General features: G+C 35.7%; 1 protein-coding gene across 3 annotated transcripts in view; it reads right to left on the reverse strand.

The window, feature by feature from the left end:
* GZF2 (GDNF inducible zinc finger protein 2) overlaps window positions 1-20752 on the reverse strand; it is a 55892-nt gene that overhangs the window by 17017 nt on the left and 18123 nt on the right. The window contains exons 2-5 of one of the 3 annotated variants that reach the window (XM_056813813.1): window positions 16729-17167; window positions 15881-16161; window positions 4771-5676; window positions 3350-3444 (exon numbers count right to left, since the gene is read on the reverse strand). In XM_056813813.1, coding sequence (XP_056669791.1) covers window positions 3350-3444; window positions 4771-5676; window positions 15881-16161; window positions 16729-17166 — 1720 coding nt within the window. In that variant the 5' untranslated portion in view covers window position 17167. Of the gene's footprint in view, window positions 1-3349; window positions 3445-4770; window positions 5677-15880; window positions 17392-20752 lie in introns of those variants that run through there. The other 2 variants (XM_056813811.1, XM_056813812.1) reach the window with 2 other exon arrangements.

Consider the following 20752-nt stretch of genomic DNA (forward strand, 5'->3'; position numbering starts at 1 on the left):
CCCTTAAGGGGGGTGTGCCTAAGGAACTTCCCAAACACAATGAAGGTGATTCTTCTTAGACTCTATTGATTTTATTGATATTAATTAACCTTTTTCTGTTTTTGTCCCCTCTAAATAGTAGGAAAGGATGAACAAAGAACTTAAAACTATGAGTGGAAAACTATGCACTGAGACACATTTAAAATGGCCTGAAATTCTCCCTCTGGCCCTATTTTATCTTAGAAGCAGGCCTAGAGGAGACCTACACATCTCACCATTTGAGATGCTTTTTGGACATCCGCCTATACAGGCTAAACCTTTTTCCCCTGCATATACCTCACTATTAGGGGGAGATACTACTATTGCTTCCTATATACAGGAATTACAGCACAAACTGCATGAACTTCATGAATCTGGAGCAGCAGTACAAGCTGGACCACTAGACTTTTCTCTTCATGACCTGAACCCAGGAGATAAAATGTATATTAAGAATTTCAAGTGTACTGGAGCAACTCAGCCTTCATGGGAAGGACCATTCCAAATGTTGTTAACTACTCCAACAATTATAAAGGTTGGAGAAAAGGACTCTTGGATTCATTGCTCACATGTGAAGAAAGCATCTTCTGCTGAGACTGATTGACTGTATCCTATCATATGCATTGGAGATAATAATCCATAGACAAATGGATGCTGTTTTTCAAAGACACATTGAATTACTGATTTTTTCCCTTATTTTTATTATTGCTTTTTAAAATTTTGATTAGAATATTTGATTTTTTCTCATTTCTTGTACTAAAGGTACACATAATTAATATTATTTTCCTGCAGTAATAGAAATTTAATACATATATATATATATATATATATATACTTGCTGTAATGTCAATGCATACCCAAAAGCTTTAAACTATGGGAACCTGCCATTTATTGATAAAATGTTATGATACTGTGATTAATGTTAATGTATGATTCCAGAAAAAGGGATTAAAAACAAGGAGCACAGATTTAACCTGAAAAGTGCCAAAAAGAGCACACAGGAAATAATAATGTGAGACTCAAGGTTGCGATGCTTGACATATGTTAAGTCGTAGGACTTCCTTGTATCTACACTCTTTGTGAAGTACTCATACCAGTTCAAAATTTGACTATCATGCTGGCTCCCTATATCCCTGAGAATGTCAAAAATCAAATGAGGGAATGAAGCTTCCCTATCAAAATAGAATTCTAATTTTTTTTTCTTCTTATGGCATGGCAACTTCCTGTAGTCTTGGCTGCAAATGGGTAAATGAAATAGTACTGCATTCTGTCCTAAAGACTTGTGGGATAGAAATTACTTTAAACTGAACCTATACAAGGGCCTATTTTGAATTTCTTTTCTTATGTTTTTGATTATTTTTCTCTTTTTTCATAATTGACTCATACACCCCCATAACTTAAAATTGCATCCTAAGCTGAACTGGATGTTTTTTAACACTTACTTCGGGGGGGGGGGGGGGGGATTGTATTTTACTTTAAAATCCAAGAATTTTGATTTTTTGTTTGAGATTGTATTTTTACATAAAATCCAAGATTTTGATTTTTGTTTGAGAAAATATCTTCAAGGAAGAAGCTTGCTAATTTCTATATCCAAAGAATGAACTGTTGCAGAAAGATGCCAGAAAACCTACATTACATTAAGAAGATCAAGAATGAACTTTGGATATGGTTGATTGAATTGAACTTTGATTGAACATTTATTGTAAATGTACACATTTATGCCAAAGGAACTGCCCCTAATTTGGCTTTTGGTCAATGCACCTAGCAAAAAATTGGTTTTGCTTTCTTTCTTTTCTATTTCCTCCCTCACTACTCTAATTTCCTCTTAGAAATTAAATATTATATATATATCTATAGTTAGAAGTGTGTTTAGGACTACAAGATGCTTATGTTAATTGATCAATGGGGAGACTAGTCTCCCAATGATCATCAGGAGGGGATTGTGAATCTTAAAAATTCTCAGACTCTACTTCATAACACTTGGTTAAGACCATTCTCCATTTAAACAATGAAAGTACTTGATCAGGAATGTGGGAACTCTACTCCAACCCTACTTAAGCCTATTTTAGGGGAAGAAACTCCTTGCTGAACAATGAAAAATATTTAAACCCATACTTATAGTAAGGCAAAAGTTCTTAAGCTGTGCCTATTTTTAGATCTAATACAAAAGGGTGCTAAGTACCTATAAAGGTCAGGCAACTTGTGAATTTACAAGGAGCAAAGAGGTGAGAACTTACTCAGAGGTTTTTTGGTGTGAACTTAATCAAAAATTTAAGCCTTCTTAGGTGTGAATCAAGAATGGTCTCTCCTTTGAAAAACATCTACTGTGATTGGTAGATGTGAGAACTTAGGGGAGGTGACATAGGAGAAAATTCCCTTTAAAAGGAGAGGAAAAACTGAGAGCAAAGGACTCTCGCTGGAACTCCCTCTGAGGAGACTCTGTCTCTCTGAATGCTTGCTTGGACAAATCTTGTGGTGAGTGGATAAAATACTGACTGTTCTTTCTCTTAGGGCTTGGGCCTGGGTTGGTCAGGGCTGGACTGGGCCGGCCTATCTTTTTCTCATTATTTCCTTTTTCTCTCTCTCTCCCTTTCTTTAATTCCTCATTTGTATTAACTAAAATCTCTATAAAACCCAGCTGACTTGGGTATATTTAATAATTGGGAATTTTTCCTTGGCGACCACCTTATATTTGATTTAAAAACAAGACACTGTCTTGAAAACGTATTTTCTGCGGTCACAATTTAAGGCTCCAACTCTTTTATCTGCAACAATTTATGTCTTCCACTATTTTAATCATTACACAGCCCAAGGAAGTTACCACACTCCACCAATTTTGGTATAAACTTTCTGAATCAATCTACCAACAAGAATTTAACAAATACTCATTAAGTACCAGATTTAGGTGCCAAGTATACAAATATAGGTGTGAGACAGCCTCTGCTTTCAAAAAGCTTGCTTTATGGTACGAGGATACTTCAATCATTTCTTTTACTTCTTTGTATCTTTCAGAATGCCTTGCACTTAGTAAGCACTCAATATTTCTTTATTCATTTCTAGGAAGTAGGATCAAAAGATTCTGACAACCTAACTTCCAGTTCCAAATTATATATAAATTTTAATCATGTATTTTCAACTCAGAAGACAGAATTTTTATTGTAAATAATATCTTATTTTTGATAAACACTAATATGTCTGTATATATATATATATATATATGGAAAATCACATAAAGTCTGGTCACTTGAATTTATAGAGGGTTAATTCCAAAGATCAAGTAAAGATTTATTTTCTACGTGAAGATAAAAACAAGTCTATGATATTAAATACATACCTGTGTGGGTCCTCTTATGGCCATTTAGTTTTCCTTTATCTGCAAAGCTAGCTCCACAGTCCTCACAAATATATGGCTTTTCTCCAGTATGAGACCTAAATCCATTACGTAAAAAGAAAGTCATAGAGATTCAATAGTAGCATAAAAACAACCTGTAGATTAATTGATCTTAAAACTTATTTCATTTAGCCAAATGTATGTCTTATTTATAGAATTTGTTTATAAAATGGTATAATTTATATCAACCCTTCATCATAAATATATATGACTATTATGTGTAATGTCACATGTCAAAATTTCCTGATACCTATATTAATTTTGTTAACTTGATTTTTAAAAAAATCATTTTTACAAATGATGCCTTCCATATTAAAAAAGAAAGGAATGTGCATATTTGGAAATGATGCCAATATAAAACCAAAAATATTAATAAAATATAAAAGCAAGTAAAAGAAAAATGAGCCACAGGCCATCATATTTAAGTGTATATATCAAATCTTAACTGTTAAACCAGTTCTTAAGGAATGAAGCATGATAGAATTGCCAGTACAACTAAACTGAAAATCCTGGCTCTGTCAATTACTATTTGTCCTACCTTCATCTCTCTGGGCCTCAGTTCCTTATGTATATAATGAGAAGGGGTGAGCTAGATGGCATCCAAGATTACTTACAGATTTAGATCCTTTGACCAAGTGCACCTCCATCATCTGCAGTAATTTAGAGTTTTGAGTACTACATTTAATTTTGCACACTGAGAAAATCAAGGACAAATCAAATGATGATGTTTAGACATAGGCAAGGGTCAAAGTTAAGATAATCATAACCCCAACATGCCTATGTTAGAAAATCAGATTCTTATTTATTTCTTCATAAATCCATTACCTTTTATTCAAGTGACTTGATAATAATAACTAATGTCAGATAATATTAAATGTCATATTTTAATGAAGAACCAAGCAACAAAAATTAAATTTGCTATGTCACATTTAAATAAACCTTAACACTGTTTCCTATCTTTATATTTTAAAGAATGTTCCCATGAAGTTCACAGTCAAACAGATATTGAATGCAAAACATCCATAAAGTTATCCCCTTAAGTAAACTTTTCAGAATTCTATATTAAATAGTAAAAAACTTGAGAAGACTATAATAATTTAAAATTACATGCTTAAAAAGTAAAATTATATGCTTTGGACTTATTTTTAACTCTGGGGTGTAAAAGGATTCACTTAGTGAATTTCCCATGTGAACAAAAAAAGTAATTTTAAAGTTACATTTGGTAAGAATTAAAAGTGAATTATTCAGTATTAATAGAACTATTATATTGAAATTTTGAAGTTAATTTAGGAAATTCTGTTTTGAAAAAATGGGGGCTAGAATAGATGACTAAAGAGAATGAAGAGGAGCTGGCAAAAGCTAACCTTGTGTGAATTTTAAGTTGGGATGGTTGAGCAAATTTAGAGTGGCAGACACCACATTCATAAGGTTTTTCTCCTGTATGGGTTCTCATATGGAATACAAGTGCTGTCCTAGAACTCAAAATTTTTCCACACACAGAACAAAGTGGTCGTTTTACTCTTCCTTCATGCTTCCGCATGTAATGAGTTCTTACATCTCTCTTTCGTTTGAAAGTAGCATTACAGAGAGTGCAGGCAAACTGCCTTTCTTCTGTATGCACACAAGCTCGATGTTCTTTACAGCTGTTGTAACTAGCAAAGGACTTGCTACAGATATCACACTGATAGACCTTCCCAGGAAGAGATTGATGTACATCTTTGCAGTGATCCACATATTTTTTCCTGGATACAAACTGCTGATCACACTTATCACAAGTTATAACATAAGTTGATTTCTTCATTACAGTCATATTATTTACTTTCTTTATCTTAACATCTTCATCTGATTCATTATCTTCTGCATCTTTTTCATTTGAAAAGTCATCATCTGTGCAGACTTCATTATCTTTGTTATTCATTTCTACTTCAGAAAAGCCAGCATCATAATCTTCTTCTCCTTTAACACTCGATTTTTCATCTGGATCCCTTTCTCTACTTAGTACAGTTTCTTTGTCATTATTTTTGTCTTTTTCATTTTCTTTTGCTTCATTATTAGAATCAACTACATTAGAAGAGTTTCTAGCATTATCTTCATAGCTGAAAGTGTCTTTGCTACTGGTTCCCATGGATAAACTATTATCTGAGGAACATTCCCAAGTTTCTTTAGTAAAATCGATTTCATAATCTGTTGTCTCTGATCTGCTAGTAGATGGAACAACCATCCAGTATACTGGCATAGTTTTTCTATCTTGTTTTGATTCATGTATTTTTCTGTAGAAAAACAACAACAATAAAAAATGCAACTTACGGTAGGTTAAAACTTATATTTAAATAAAAATCTTATGAGGTAGGCTATCTCTAACTCAATGCAGAAGTTTTGTGATAGTATCAGAGACTTGGTAAAAGCTTCAAAGCTTTCTTGATCCTAAGTTTGCATATGCTTTTACAAAACCATTGTGAATTCCCTCTAACTTAAAGAGACTATCCCATGATATAAAATTCCTCTCTTTTTACATAACAATGGAGTAATTAAAAAATGAGTAATTCCTCAAAGAATTAGTGATGATTCTGAGGTGAGATAATATTTCTCTACAGAAATCTTTTGTTGTATTCACTATGTGATTTTGGCTAACTATATAGCAGAAAGAGGGCTAGATTCAGAATCAGTAAAGCTGGGTTCAGATCCTAGCTCTGTTATTTAATACTTGTATGATTGGGTACAAACTACTCTAGGCCTCAGTTTCTTCATATAATAAGGGAGTTGGATTAGCTGGCCTTTAAGGACCCTTCTTGTTTTAAAATTTTGTGTCAGAGGTATTGTGTGCTACCATTATTTACATACTCTTAGAGTTCTAATTTTACTATATTAGGTGCTAAGTAAGTTATATTACTATTTTACAAATTGTAATGATAAAAAATACATTGGCTAAGACTAACAGTAATCAATTCTTCTAAGAAAAGGATAATGAGTAAATACTTGCTTTGTTTTTAATATGATTTTGTACTAGAAATTCAAATTTCCCTTAGAGTGAGAAGAAAATGCAAATTCAGGATAAATAAGATCTCCAAAATGCCATGAAATAGATAACAACTTCTTAGGCACTGATAAAATTTAAGTTTACCATTAGTCTGAGCTCCTTGAGGGCAAGAACTGTCTTTTGCCATTCTTTCTATGCACAGTGTAACACAGAAGGTGTTTAATAAATGCTTATTGATTGATATGCTTTAGTTATCCTAAAACAAATCAGAAGTCTGCCAGACTTCTTACACTCCAGTTCTTCTCTGAAAAGACCAGGAGAAAAACATTTTTAGCCCTACAAAATTTAGAAGTAGTTGTACTTGGCTGAATCTCCTTTTCTAACAGTTATTCAAGTTACCTTCTATAAAGCAGTGGTATCAGACTAAAGGATATCTGAAGAAAACATATTCTCAGAAAACTGCAAATTAGCATTATCTATGTTGTATTTTTATTTGGCTAAACATTTCCCAATTACATTTTAGTTTGGTTCGGCTTAAGTCCGACACCTCTGTGGTAAAACACTTCTCTAGCACCTTTTATGAGCAGCATACTAACTACCTCATGTTGTTGTTCAAATACAATGAATTCTTTCTACACATCATCAGCCAGTTTTTCTTAAGGTTTTTGGACATGCTAGGTGAAAGTGAATCTGTTCTTTAATCAGGTGGGCATTAATAATTGTTCAAATATTTTCTTGCTTGAAAGGGTGATTTGAAGAGCTGGGTAGAATCAAAAAATACTTTAAAAGAAAAACACTTAAAATTTGTTAAATGTTTTGATATTTTGACTGTTCTTGAAAACAAGTGTTTATAGTTTTGCATTTTAGATGAGTTTCACTTGAATAGCTATTTAATTTTCTTGTAAAAATTAAACTGAAACCCCATTTTGTGTTAGTTTTTTTTTCCCCCAAAGGAGCTAAAATCATTGGACAAATCAATACCGTCCACTCCATTTAAAGAAAGTAAACCTTAAGAATTTAGAGGTGGTTCAGGAAAAGATGGCAGGAAAAAGTTAAGTAAGTGCCAATAAACTGCCTTTAAACTAGAACCCATGAATTCTCACTCCTACCTTGAAGAACACAGAGTGTGATGGAAAATGGGGACAATGTAATACTACTTATGATTGGAATCGCTGGTGTAGAGAAATTATAGCCCCTCAATGTCATTCTACAAGGAGCATAGGATAGAATCATTTCCAAAATCACACACAGAAAAAAAATGCTGGCAAGATCTTTATTAGCTTTGTAAATTGTATATTCCTTAAATAGATAAGAGAAAGGAAAGAACAGAACTGAACCATAATCAATCCATCAATAAGCCTTTACTATGTTCCAAGAAATGTGCTAAGTACTGAAGGGAAAAACAAACCCTATCTACAATGACTTCACAGTCTCATGTGTGTGTGTGTGCGCGCATAAGTATGTATATGTATAGAATATGTGTGTGTATATATATATATATGCATATATATATGTATGTGTGTGGGTGGAGAGAGAGAGGAAGAAAGGGGGGAAAGAGAGGGGGAGAGAGAGACAGAGAGAGAGAGAATATTGAGGGAAGGAAGATAGAGTATTTGTAGAAGGTAATGTCAGAGGAGAAGGCACTAGTAGTTGGGAGACTGGGAAGGCCTCCTGCAGAAGATGAGATCTGAGTTGAGTCTTGAAGGAGGCCATGGAAACTAAGTCAGAGATGATAAAGGAGAACATTTCAGGAAGGAGAGACTGTGCAAAGGTATGAAGACTGAAGATAGGTTATCATTTTCAAGGTACAGCAATGTGGCTGGATCATAGAGTGTAGAGAGGGGATGAAAATGTTAGAATACTGAAAAGGAAGGAAGTTATGAAGAGTTAATGCCAATGATATCAGAGTGACAGGAATTTGCCTAAGGGAGAGGGAAGGGGGTCTATGTGTGTGTAGATACATACATATATACAGAGAGAGAGAGAGAGAAAGAGAGAGAGAGAGAGAGAGAGAGAGAGAGAGAGAGAGAGAGAGAGAGAGAGAGAGAGAGAGAGAGAGAGAGTTGAAATGATCAGACTTGCACTTTAGGAAAATCACTTTCATAGCTGAATGGCCCAGAAATAGGGTGTAGGAAAAAACTTGAGGAAAAGAGACCAATTAGATATATATTGCAAAAATCCCCATAAACTGCTAGTGCAGCTATCAACTAATAGACATTCTTGAAAGCAATAAGAAATTCTCCAAACAAAGTGGCTAAAATGTTTACACCCTTTGATCCAGAGATTTTGTTGCTAAGCATATTCCCCAAGGTAGTCAATGAAAAAATAGGGCTGTATACCAAGGTATTTATTGATGGGGGTAATGAGACATGGTGCTTTGAGATGCCAGGCAAATTAGCAAATATTGCAAAACAATGCAGAAAATAGAACTGAAAATAGAAGTACCATACTGAATGTAGCCCCCTAGAAGAGTTATGAAATAATACCTTTCCATTCTTTGCAGAGGCGGAGTATCTACAGATGTGGAATATTTTCTATGTTATATATTTTCAATGTATGAATTGGTTGTGCTGGGTTTCTTTCTCTCTCTTGGGAAAGAGATAATCAGTTCTGTTTTGGATATGTTAAGGGTATATAGGACATCCAGTTTTAGAGGTCCAAAAGGCATCTGGTGATGCGGGATCAAAGCTCAGGAAAGAAACTGAGATGGATCTGCAGAAAGCATCAGCATAGAGATAATTGAATACATGAGAGATGATGAAGTCACCAAGTGAAATAGTATGAATGAAAAATAAAGAATAGGACAAGATGGAGTTTGGGGGACCACCCAAGTTTAGGGTACATGAATGGATAAAAATTCAGCAAAGGAGACTAAGGAAAGGTCAGACTAGGAAGAGGAGAACCAGGAGAGAACAGTCATGAAAACCTAGGAAATAATGAGTCTACTGAAGGAGGGATGATCAGCAATGTCAGAGTGCAGAGAAGACAAAAGGAATGAACACTGTGAAAAGGCCTTTAGCAATAAGAGAACACTGGTAACTTTGGAGTGAACAGTTTTCATTGCAAGAGGAGGTCAGAAGCTGGATAGCAGAGAAATTAGAAAAGAAAGGAGAGGAAGTGGAGCATCAAGATTAGATACCTTTCTTAAGAAGTGAAGAAGAGAGATAGAAACTAATGGCTAGTGAAGATGGTCAGACCAAAAGAGGGTTTTTGGTTATATTTTGTTTTATTTTTTAAGGTTGGAAGAAACATGTTAACTGGCAATAGGGAAGGAATCATTTGACAAGGAAAGACTAAACATTAAACAAAGTAAAAATGACTGAGCTGTGACCTCAGGAGGAGGAGTCAGGTCTCAGTAAGTAACAGAAAATGGAGGGAACGAGAAAAGAAGTTTAGGATGAAAGAAAGTTTGTTAATTAGAGTCCAGGAATGACAGAAGATATGGTAGGGGGTAGGGCATGGATCTGAATTAGAATATTGAGGTGAAAGTATTGAGATGGGTACGAACTGAGGAAACAGACCACTAAGGGAGTCAAGAGTCTTCTTTCCCAGAGTAAGTAAGTGAGAAGAGTAAAAGAAAGTGGAAGAGTATGCTAACTGTTGAAGAAAGTCAGTGGATAAGAAGAGATACAATTTTGAATGCAGGTAAACAGAGGGTTCAAGGTCATTTTTGCCAACTCTTAAAAGGATGACAAAGAACAATCATACATTGAACTGCAAGGGAGAAACGAACTGACACAATAGCAGTCCTTTGTGCTTCTCAATAAGATGGCTAAATCTAAAGCCCTTGTGAGAGGAAGACTTTTGTCTTTATAGTTTATCTTAATTATTAGTTGCTGGAGGTTCATATTCAAATGTCTTCAAGTTTATATTACAGAAACCATTACAAATAATTCAATCCACCTGAAATTAATTCTTTATTTCATCTACTTTATCTTAATCTTCCACGTAGCTGTCAAATTGAGATTCCTAAAAGACAGATAGGAAAGTATTACCCTCTTTACTAAAAAATCTTCAGTAGGGCCCAGTTGATTCTCAGATAAAATTCAAAATTCTCAGTCTGGCATTTAAAGTGTTCCATAATCTGATTCTCACTTCACTAGGCTTATTTTACATAGTGTCCATTCTCTGTGGTTTCTCTGGTCTATCTCATAAGTCCTTTATCCTACACCTTTGCTCCCCCCCTTCCCCCCCGCCCAATCATGATATATCTCCCTTAAGTAACTACCACACTTTCCTCATCCATCTACTTGGATCTTGAACCCTTTAATATCCTCTGGGCCTTAGTCTGCTGTAGCAGGACAAGAACTTAAGAAAAGCCAACTAGCACTGCAAAAGCCTTCAAGTTCTAGAAAGTTGTAGTGTGTACTGGGGGAGAAAAATTCTTCTTCTGAATCCTGTAATATCAAAAACTAAGAGTATCATTTACTAAATTAAATATATTTACAAATATGGTAATAATTATCCTGTATGAAGAAGATAATTACCTAAGAGAGAATAGGCATTTACTTCCATTTCTTTCTCTTAGAGCTAGGATCCTAAACCTGAATGAAAATTCCCAGATTCTATGGCCAGATATTCCCTGAATCTACTTTCCTTTAATTTTTAACTGAGATGAAGGAAGGATTAAAATAATTTTCTGAGAAATTAAAGTAAAACTTAGAATAGTAAGGTCCATTAGTAGAATAGTCATATTATAAAGATAGCATTGTAGAAACATGTTGTCTGACATGATTCTCTGAGTTCTAAATTTTATTTACTTAGACAAGCGACTTTAGACAAGCCACTTAGCCTTTGTGAGCCTTAGTTTTCTCACCTATAAAATGGGAATAATATTTATATCATCTTCCTCACAGTATTATTGTGCTATATAAAAAGTACTGGAATTAGAAAAGACCTTAGTAATGATATGGTATAACTGGTGTTCCAGAGTCCCCTTATATGATACCCCCCAACAACTAATTGCTCAGCCTTTGCCCCACCCCGCCTGCAGGTCAGGTAGAACAAGTCTTATCCTTTTAAATAATTAAAGACTGCTGTCATGTGCCTAATAAAGCTTCCTTTGTCTAGGCTAAAAACCTCTAGTTATTTCAGCTGATCTTCTTGTCCCTACTCCAAGGCTCTTTGCCATTCAGGCTCCTCTTCTCTGGACAATCTCTAGCTCACCAATATTCTTAACATTTAGTCAGCTAAACTCATGACCAGGGCAAAATATAGCAAGGTTATCATCTTATTATCATATCCTATTATATCATTAAATAACATACTATTTAAATAATAATTTAGTTTAATTATATATTCAAATAATGTTCTTAACACCAAATAATTAGAAAATAATAAGCTAGCATTTATATAGCACCTATTATGTGTCAGGCATTATTCTAAGCACATTCAGATGGTTTCTGAATTCTTTTCAAACTCTAAAATTCTGTGAGTCTACCAAGGCCAAGAGACTGTTATCTAAGATTAAAAGTGCAGGCTGGTATCCTTCTTAGAAGTATAAGTAAAGGGATTTGAGGAAGTTTCTCTCTCTGAAGGTTATCAAATGAAAAGCAAGTGTTCCATTTTAAAAATAAAAAAAGAAGAGATTCAGTAAGAAAACAAAGGATCTTAATTTTCAGTCAGAGGAGAATACTTAACAGATCAGGAGGTTAGATGGTGGTCCAGATAATCTAGATCCTCCAGTAATTATAACAATAAAAACAACAATAACTAGCACTTATATGGCACTTTAAGATTTTCACAGTGCTTTACAAATATTATCTTACTCTCATAACAATCCTGGAAGGTAAATGTTATCATTATTCCCATTTTATAGATGATGAAACTGAGACAAAGATTAAGTGACTTGCCAAAGTTTATAGATATAGCTAGTAAAGTGTTTGAGGCTGGATCTGAACTCAGGTCTTCCTGTTGCAAGTCCAGTTCCATTGGTGTCACCTCTCCCTTACTATAGAAAGGAAGCAAGGCTTTAAGACCTACCATCATGATAGTGAACCTCTTAGAGAGAGAATGCCAGCCCCCCCCCCCCAACCCTCCCCATATCGAGTACTATGCCTGCCCTTATAAACTGTGACGGTGAAAATATGGTTTTCAAGACTGTGAATTGCCAAAACTGTAAAGATAAATTTTAGTGTCTTGATTTTATATTAAAAATAAGTGGTCACCATGGGAAAATTCCCAAATATGAAAATACCCAAGTCAGCTGGGTTTTTATGGAGATTTTAATTAATACAAATGAAGGAATTAAGGGAAGGGAGAGAGACAAAGTAAGAGGAAATAGTAGGAAGGGCCTAGGCCAAAATGGCCTAGGCCTGAGCTTTAAGAGAGACTAGTCAGTCTTTTATCCACTCACCACAAGATTTTGTCCCAAGCAAAAGTTCAGTTCACTAACTCCAAAACTCCAAATACTCCGACTCTCCCCACTAAGTTCAGAGAGCCATATCCTTTTAAAGAGAAATTTCTCTTATGTCACCTCCCCTAAATTTTCACATCTACCAATCACAGTAGACTTTTCCCCAGGACTGACCATTCTTAGTTCACATCTTCTTTTTTTATCACCTTCTCTGAGTAGACGAAAACTTCACATCTCTTTGCTAAGCTTGCCTTTTGTAAGTTGCTTGACCTTCTAGTGATTAATTTAACCTTTATAGGTACTTAGCACCCTTTTGTATTAGATCTAAAAATAGACCTAGCTTAAGGTTTTTGCTGCACTATGAGTTGGAGACTTTTCATTGTTCAGTAAGGAATTTACAACTTTATCTTCCCCTAAAGTATGCCTATTTATAGGTGGAATAATGTTAAAATTCCCAATACATTCCTGATCAAGTACCATTTGTTACAATAAGGGAATAGCTTAACCAAATCTTCTAAGGTAGAGTCTGAGCAGTTTTTCAGATTCACATCCAGGGACTCTGTGCCATGTCCCTTACCTCCACCACCCTGCCTGCCCCCTTACCCTACACAGGGGAGGGAGAAAATGCTCCAATCGGGCTGCTGGGTGGAAGGGCGGGTGAAGGGAGGAATGTTTGCAGTAAGTGTAGAGAGAGGGAGGGGAGAGGCCCAAGCACTCTGCTCCCCTCTAGCTCTGCTGCAGGTGACCTGCCCACCTTACCCACTGTGTGCTCCCATTGGGCTGCTGGGCAGAGGGGCAGGAGATGGGGAAAAATGTCATCAGGCATGGTGGAGAGGGGAGGGGAGCAGCTCTTTCTTTCTAGTAACCAACTCTGGGGGGGGGGCAGCCATGTACCCACAAAGAGCACCCTGTGTGCCATCTTTGGCACCTGTGCCAAAGGTTCACCACCACTGGCCTATCAGGAAGATGAGATGAAGAAAAGGGTAAAAATTCTGAAATATAGTCTATATTTCTTGCTATACTAATTTCTATTGACTGTGCCCCCTCACTGTATTGAAAGTATAGGCAGATGTGGTTTCTGAAGCATTGCTAATGACCTTTTGACCTAGCAATACCACTATTAGGTTTATTTCCTAAGGTGATCAGGGAAAAAGGAAAAGAACCTATATGTTTTAAAATATTTATAGCAGTCTCTCTGTGGTGGCAAACAACTGGAAATTGAAGGTATGTCCATCAACTAGGGAATGGTTTAACAAATTGTGGCATATGATTATGATGGAATACTACTGTGCTATAAGAAATGGCTAGTAGATTCATTTTGGAAAACATGGGAAGATCTACAGGTCAACATAAAATCACAAAGAATGAAATGAACAGATCCAAGAGAACTTTATGAATAGCAACAGAAATTGTTGTATTGTTTGAAGGATGACTTAAGTATGTTCATTTCCAGAGAAAGAACTGACAAATAGAAATAAGACATAGGTTTATATATATAAATATATATATATATATATATATACACACACACACATGTCTTTTTGTCTTCTCGAGGGGGAGATTTAAGTGGATATTTTAATGTAACAAACAGACAAAAAAATTTAAATTTAAAAAAGTATTAGAGAGAATGGGAAAGGTACTGGAGACCTGGAGAAGGGCATCTTCCAATTTTCAAAACAGAATGAGTAAAATCTAAAAAATATAGTCCAGTGAGCTTAACTTAGATTTCTGATAAAATTCTGGATCATGCTAGATTACCTTGTTTCCTTTTGATTAGAAGAGTGATATAATTTACCTAGAATTCAACAAATATTTGGCAAATCCTCTTTCACTATTCTTAAGGAATAAATAGATGGATTCAGAATTAGGTCAATATCATTTCCAAAAAGTAATTACTAATTGTTCAATCCAAATTAGATTATGGTCTCTAGTGGACTGCTACAGGGATATGTGCTTGGCCCTGTACTATTTAACATGTTTTTATGAATTATTCAAGGGCACAGATAACATGTCTGTTAGATTTATGGAAAACACAAAGCTGGTAGGGAAAGCTAATACACTAGATAAATCAGGGTTCAAAAAGATTTGAAAAGACTAAAGAACATTGGGGCAAATATAGTAAGATGAGTATGGATAGTCTAACACTTGGATTCAGAAAATTGGAGAGGCGTATCCACATAGTTTTAAAAAAAGAGGGATTTTATGAATTACAAACTCATTATGAATTAACAGTGTTGACATGACAGTCTACATTTAAGAAAAACAGTGTTAAGTCCAGCATGGTGATACATATACCATACTCTACTCTGGTTAGATTACATCTCTATTAGTAGGTTCAGCTCTGAATGTCATATTTTATAATAGATCCTGATAAGCCTGAAAACATACAAGAGTAGGTGGGAGAATTAAAGGGCTTAGCATTGAGGAGATATGAAGAAGATCAGCTGAAGAAACTGAAGATGTATAGCCTGAAATCAAGACTTAGCAAGGAGTGTTCAAGTTCCTAAAGTTCTGTCATGTGGCAAAGAGATTAGAATTGTTCTATGTAAGCCCTAAAGAAGTTGAAACAATGGATAGCAGTTACAAAGAGGGAAATTTAGTCTTTCTAACAGTAAGAGTTACATAAAAGGGGGAGGAAGTACTGTAATGGAATCCTCATTATTATGGTTCAAGAAAAGGCCAGATAACCACTTGTTCAGTATACTGTAGAAAGTGTTCTTCTGTCATGGGGTAGACTAGATGGCCTCTGAGGTCCTTCCTAGTTGTGAGATTCTGTGGTTCTATGAATTCTGATTCTCTATTTTAAAATGAACATTATTTTATATCAATTATACTAATGTTTGGAGGATTATCTTCTATCAACACATAAGTTCAATGTGCAGGGCCCAAGATAAAACTTAGTTTTGATCCCATATAAATAAACATACCACTTATTTTACTTAAAGATTTTCCTAAGATCACAATGAATTTGCATTCCTAAACCCCTAAAAAAAGCATGCCTGATATTTAAATCTTTCTTTATCTTTCCCACCCCAACTCTCTCATAATCCAAATTATGCAACAAAGTGGAAATAAAAATCACTAAATAATACTGGGTCTACTTGTTAGCACCTGTGACCAGACATACATACACAAAATGTACCTTACATGAGTATTGTAAGCAGACCTCTGGGCAAAGCTTGCAGGGCAATAGCCACATTTATAGGGTTTCTCTCCTGTGTGGGTTCTAATGTGAACAGTCAGACCACACTTGGAGCTGATGACCTTGTCACAGTAGGGACAAGCCTGAGAATTCCTTTTCTTTTCATGAACTCTTCGAACATGGCACTTTATATCCTTCTGACGTTTAAACTTCTTGTCACAGAACATGCAAGGGAATTTCCGCTCATCATTATGAACTGTAAGTCGGTGTTGCTGCAGGCTCTGGCGATTGGAAAAAAGCTGGTCACACACATTACAGCTATATTTGATGACAACATTAATCCCATGTGCAGTCTCCATGTGGGACTGATATGATTTGATGAAAAGGAAAGATTGTTCACATTTTTCACACTCGTATGTTTCTGTAGACACCTGAGGCAAATCCTGCAGTGTGTTACTGCATTCACTTGAGCTCAGAGATTGAGAAATATGAGAATTCTCATCTTCATCTTGCTCAGATAATACACTCCTGATGACTAGACAAGTTTCTTTGGCCTCCAACCCACACAAAGAAGGGAGGCTTTTTTTCCTCTCCAAATTGATTACATCTGTGGTATAGTTCTCAGTGGTCTCTATTCTGTTTTGTTTAACTATTTTTGCTATTTCAGTTTTCACATCAGTGACAACCATGCAAGTCTGATCTGTACTGCCTGTTAACAATGTTCTGTGTATCTGCATATCCCAGAGTTTTCTCTTCACAGGAGCCACTACAACTGGTAGAGTATTATTCAGTTTAATCTGATGACTATGTTGATCACAGACCCATGAAGCCCCACCATTTTCACATACCTGAGTTTTCAAATGGAGACTTAAATCCAAGCCATCCATTTTACTTTCTGTCTTCATTTCCTCACAAATGTCAAGCAGGTCCTTGCATTCAAGTCTCTCTGCTACCTCTCTCATTCGATGCAATTTCTCTGGTTCAATTTCAATTTTTGCCGTATAGATGAATTCCAGAAAAGATGTGAATTCCTCTGTGTAAATGTCATCTAAAACAACAGTACACCTCTTAATGTCTGACATCTCATCACTTAGAAAAAGCCCTTTAAAGTAGTTGCTTGAAGCAGCCAAGACTGCTTTGTGTACCAAAAACTCTTCCTGGATTCCAAGATGGATTGTATGAACAGTTACATCACAGAAATGACCAAATTGATAGAGAGAATGCAAGGCACTCAGAAGGTTTGAAGCAGCCACTTTGGATCTCACCAAGATTTTCTTTTTCTCCATTCTGTGATTAAGGAAAAGAGAAAACAATTAGAAAAAGCCAGTTACGACTATATATTTGTTTCACTGTCTTTTGGAGGGAGGAATTGTCTATATGACCCAAGAAACTGAGGCTAATTACTTTTCTATTGTAATTCTATTGTAAGTACACTTATGAATACTAAGCCTCTAGTATCTTACTAAAAGTTTATTTTCTCTGAAGGCTATTAATGTTATTTAGAAATATCAATTAAATTCATGATAGATCATATTTTTACTATGTTGATATTAAGAATGGGCAAAAGTGTCAATTGGTCAGCAAGCCTTTATTAAGGACCTGCACTATGCTACAAAGTTTACAAATATGGAAGTGAAATTGTACCTATCTTCAAGAAGTTTATACTCTAAAGAGGAAGAATCCATGTTTGTAAGTATTTACAAAACAGAGACAAAATAATCTGTTGGGAAAGCATTAATAGATCAGAGGATTAGGGAATCATGAAAGGCTTCACATAGAAATTAGTGCTTGAGGTGAGCTTCAAAGGAACTAGGGATTCTAAAAGACAGAGGGAGACATTTCAACAGACTGGGAAGTTCATTAGAAGATTGTGCTTACTGAGGAAAGATAAGGACTTCTTCAGTACATGCTAAATTTGAGAACTCTACAGAAAAAGCAATTGTAAATGTATAACAGGCAGTTGCTGATTTGGGGGCTGGAGCTCAGAAAAGACCAGGGTTGGATATGTAGAGAACTAGGAGTCATTAGTTTAAATATGGTCATTAAACTCATGGAGGCTGATGAAGTTTCTAAGAGAGAGAGAGAAGTTCTAACTGAAGACAACACTGTTGTGAGGAGTGGACTAACCACAGCACTAAGATTGCAACTTGATGCTACAGGTGAAATCTAGAAAGTTAAGGGGAAAGAAGGGAACATGTGGATAAGTGAATGACAGTCACTGTTGTCAGGTCCAGTTACTATATTGACATCTAATCAATATTCACAATAGAGTGAGTACACTGTTTACTTTGCTGAAAAAAATACTTGGAAATCCAGACTCTTGATAAAAGTATGTTCCTAGTACAGATCACTGATGGCAAACCTATGGCATAGGTGCCAAAAAAAGGCATTCAAAGCTCTCTATGGGCACTCCTGCTGTCACCTGACAGAATCTGTTACTAGAAAGTCAGAGGGAGACACAGGGCAGAGCTGTTCCCCTCCCCCTCTCTATGCTCCTGAGGATTTTCCTTACTTGTCCTGCCCCTCCGCCCAGCAGCCAATGGGAGTACTTCTTCCCTCCCCTATCAAGAGTAAGGCACTGGTTGAGGGGCCTGGAGGGGGAGAGGATGGGTCACATGCTACATGAGGGTGTGGTACAGATGGCAGCCTGTTGAGTTTGTGGTGAAGGTGATTTCTGTGGTGGGGTTGGAGGGGAGTTAGGTTTGAGGGGAGCATAGTTCATAGCATGGCACATAGCTAAAGAGGAGCAGAGTACTGGGGCCACTCCCCTCCCCCACTCCACATGTTCCCTCCTCTGCCCAGAAATCCAACAGGAGTACTTCCTTCTTTACTTGTCTGGGGTAAGGGGGAGGGGGATGAGTATGGCATTTGGTCTGGGGGGTTGAGGTGAGGGCGGGGCCTAGCACTCCATCTCTAAAAGGTTCACCATCACTGGCATAGATTATAGAAAATAGTTGGACAAGAAAATCTTTCTGTGCCACCATTTCCAGTAGAAAATGAGAATAATAATACATTACTATAAAAATAATTCAGCAAATGGTTCCACAGTATAGCAGTTATCATAACTACTTTACATGCAGAAGTTCCTGGGTTTGAACCCCAGTGGAACCAAACAAAAAGAAAAATGATTTATTATTTTTGGATAGTTGGTAGGTCAGTGGATAGAGAACTAAGCCTGGATCTTGGTGCTGGATTCAAATTTGGACTCAGATACTTTTTAGCTTTATGACCCTGAGCAAGTCATTTAACCTCAATTGTCTCACTCTTACTACTCTTTTGCCTTAGAACCACTACTTATTACTGATTCTATGGCATAAGATAAGGATTTTAAAAATAATAATAGAAATATAGCATAAGGCTATTAAGAAAATCAAATAAGATAATTATATTAAATGATTTAAAAGTAGTAAAATATGTAAATGCCATTTAACAAGAGGAAAACTAAGGTGCTAAATCAGGTTTTTGTTTTAGTAGATCAGGAGATTAGGGAATCAGAAAAGACTCAAGTTGCTCCCTGCCACATTCCCCACTCCCACTCCCCATTCTAATTAAGGTCCACTATGGCAAGGCCTCCCAGAGGGTTCCATTTACAAACTCAGACAATTTGAGAGTTGGCAGTAGCCATCTGATTCCAAGGACTCTTGCAGTAAGTTCATAATTTTAAGTAAATTCGTAGAACATCAGAACTGCATAAGAGGCAGGTCCTAATTATTATTTTCATTTTATAGATAAGGAAATTGAGGCAGACATGAATTAAGTGATTTAGTCAAGATTCAATTTGAATTCAGAACTTTCTGATACCAAGCCTAAATTCCTTCCACTATACCATTTCCTGTTCATGTAAGATTGCAGTTCAATATATTAAGTAATTATTCTATTTACAAAATCACTGGCTTTCACAGTTATAGGGGTCCTCATCATCTAGACTAATAATTTTATTTTTGGGGGATAAAAAAACACTGAAATTCAAGGAGGTATGATCTTGAGGAAAATCTTATCAAAACTAGAAACTGAGATCTTATGATTTAGAGTTTCATATTGTTTAAAAGAAAAACCCTTAAAAAATGTTGAAATTCTGAAGGAACAGAATCTAGAGCTATTGATTTCTGATCTTTTGAATCCACAAAGAAGAAAATATGTAGCTAAACATATTCTGAATATTCTGCATGAAGAAAATTGGTAGAAATTATAAAGAAATTGAAGGGATTAGGGCAGCAAATGGTTAATTGTGGAACTTGAGTGAACAACACGGATCCATCTTGTAACTTAATTTTGTAGCTAGTTTAGTTCCCTTTCTATTATATTATGGGCCTAAGTACAATATATGTATGTGAGAAAAGTTTATTCAATTGCGAGAACTGGGAGAAAACTATAATACATTGTTTGAACATAACCCTGGGTGGCTGGGAAAGTGAACCACTTGTACCTGTTATTTAGAGACCTTTGACCAAGGACCTAGATTATGTTGACCAGAAATGCAATCAGATCCTAGAAATTTTCTTATAAGTGCAACCCATATGTTTTATCTAAAAATTGGCCCCATAGTTATCAATCAATTATTGTTTCCATGTTCCTTTGAAAGTTTACAGATACTTGGGGAGAAGGTACAACTAGGGAATTGTACCTGTTCACTCTCCCCAATTTGGAAAGCCCTTAATCTTTCATCCAATTAGAAATCAGATTGCCTAATGCATTGTTTCCTTTTAATTAAATGATCTTATATGATTGTTTTTACTTTATAAAGTATGCCTCCCCCTGTATTCAAAGTTCAGCCCTAAACTGAGGAAGATCCTTGGTGCTAATTTATTGGGAAATTGACATGCATTGCTTAATAAATCAACATTTATCCCAAAGAGATAATAAAAAAGGGGA

The sequence above is a fragment of the Monodelphis domestica genome, chromosome 1, assembly GCF_027887165.1.
Source record: "Monodelphis domestica isolate mMonDom1 chromosome 1, mMonDom1.pri, whole genome shotgun sequence".
NCBI lineage: Eukaryota > Metazoa > Chordata > Mammalia > Didelphimorphia > Didelphidae > Monodelphis > Monodelphis domestica.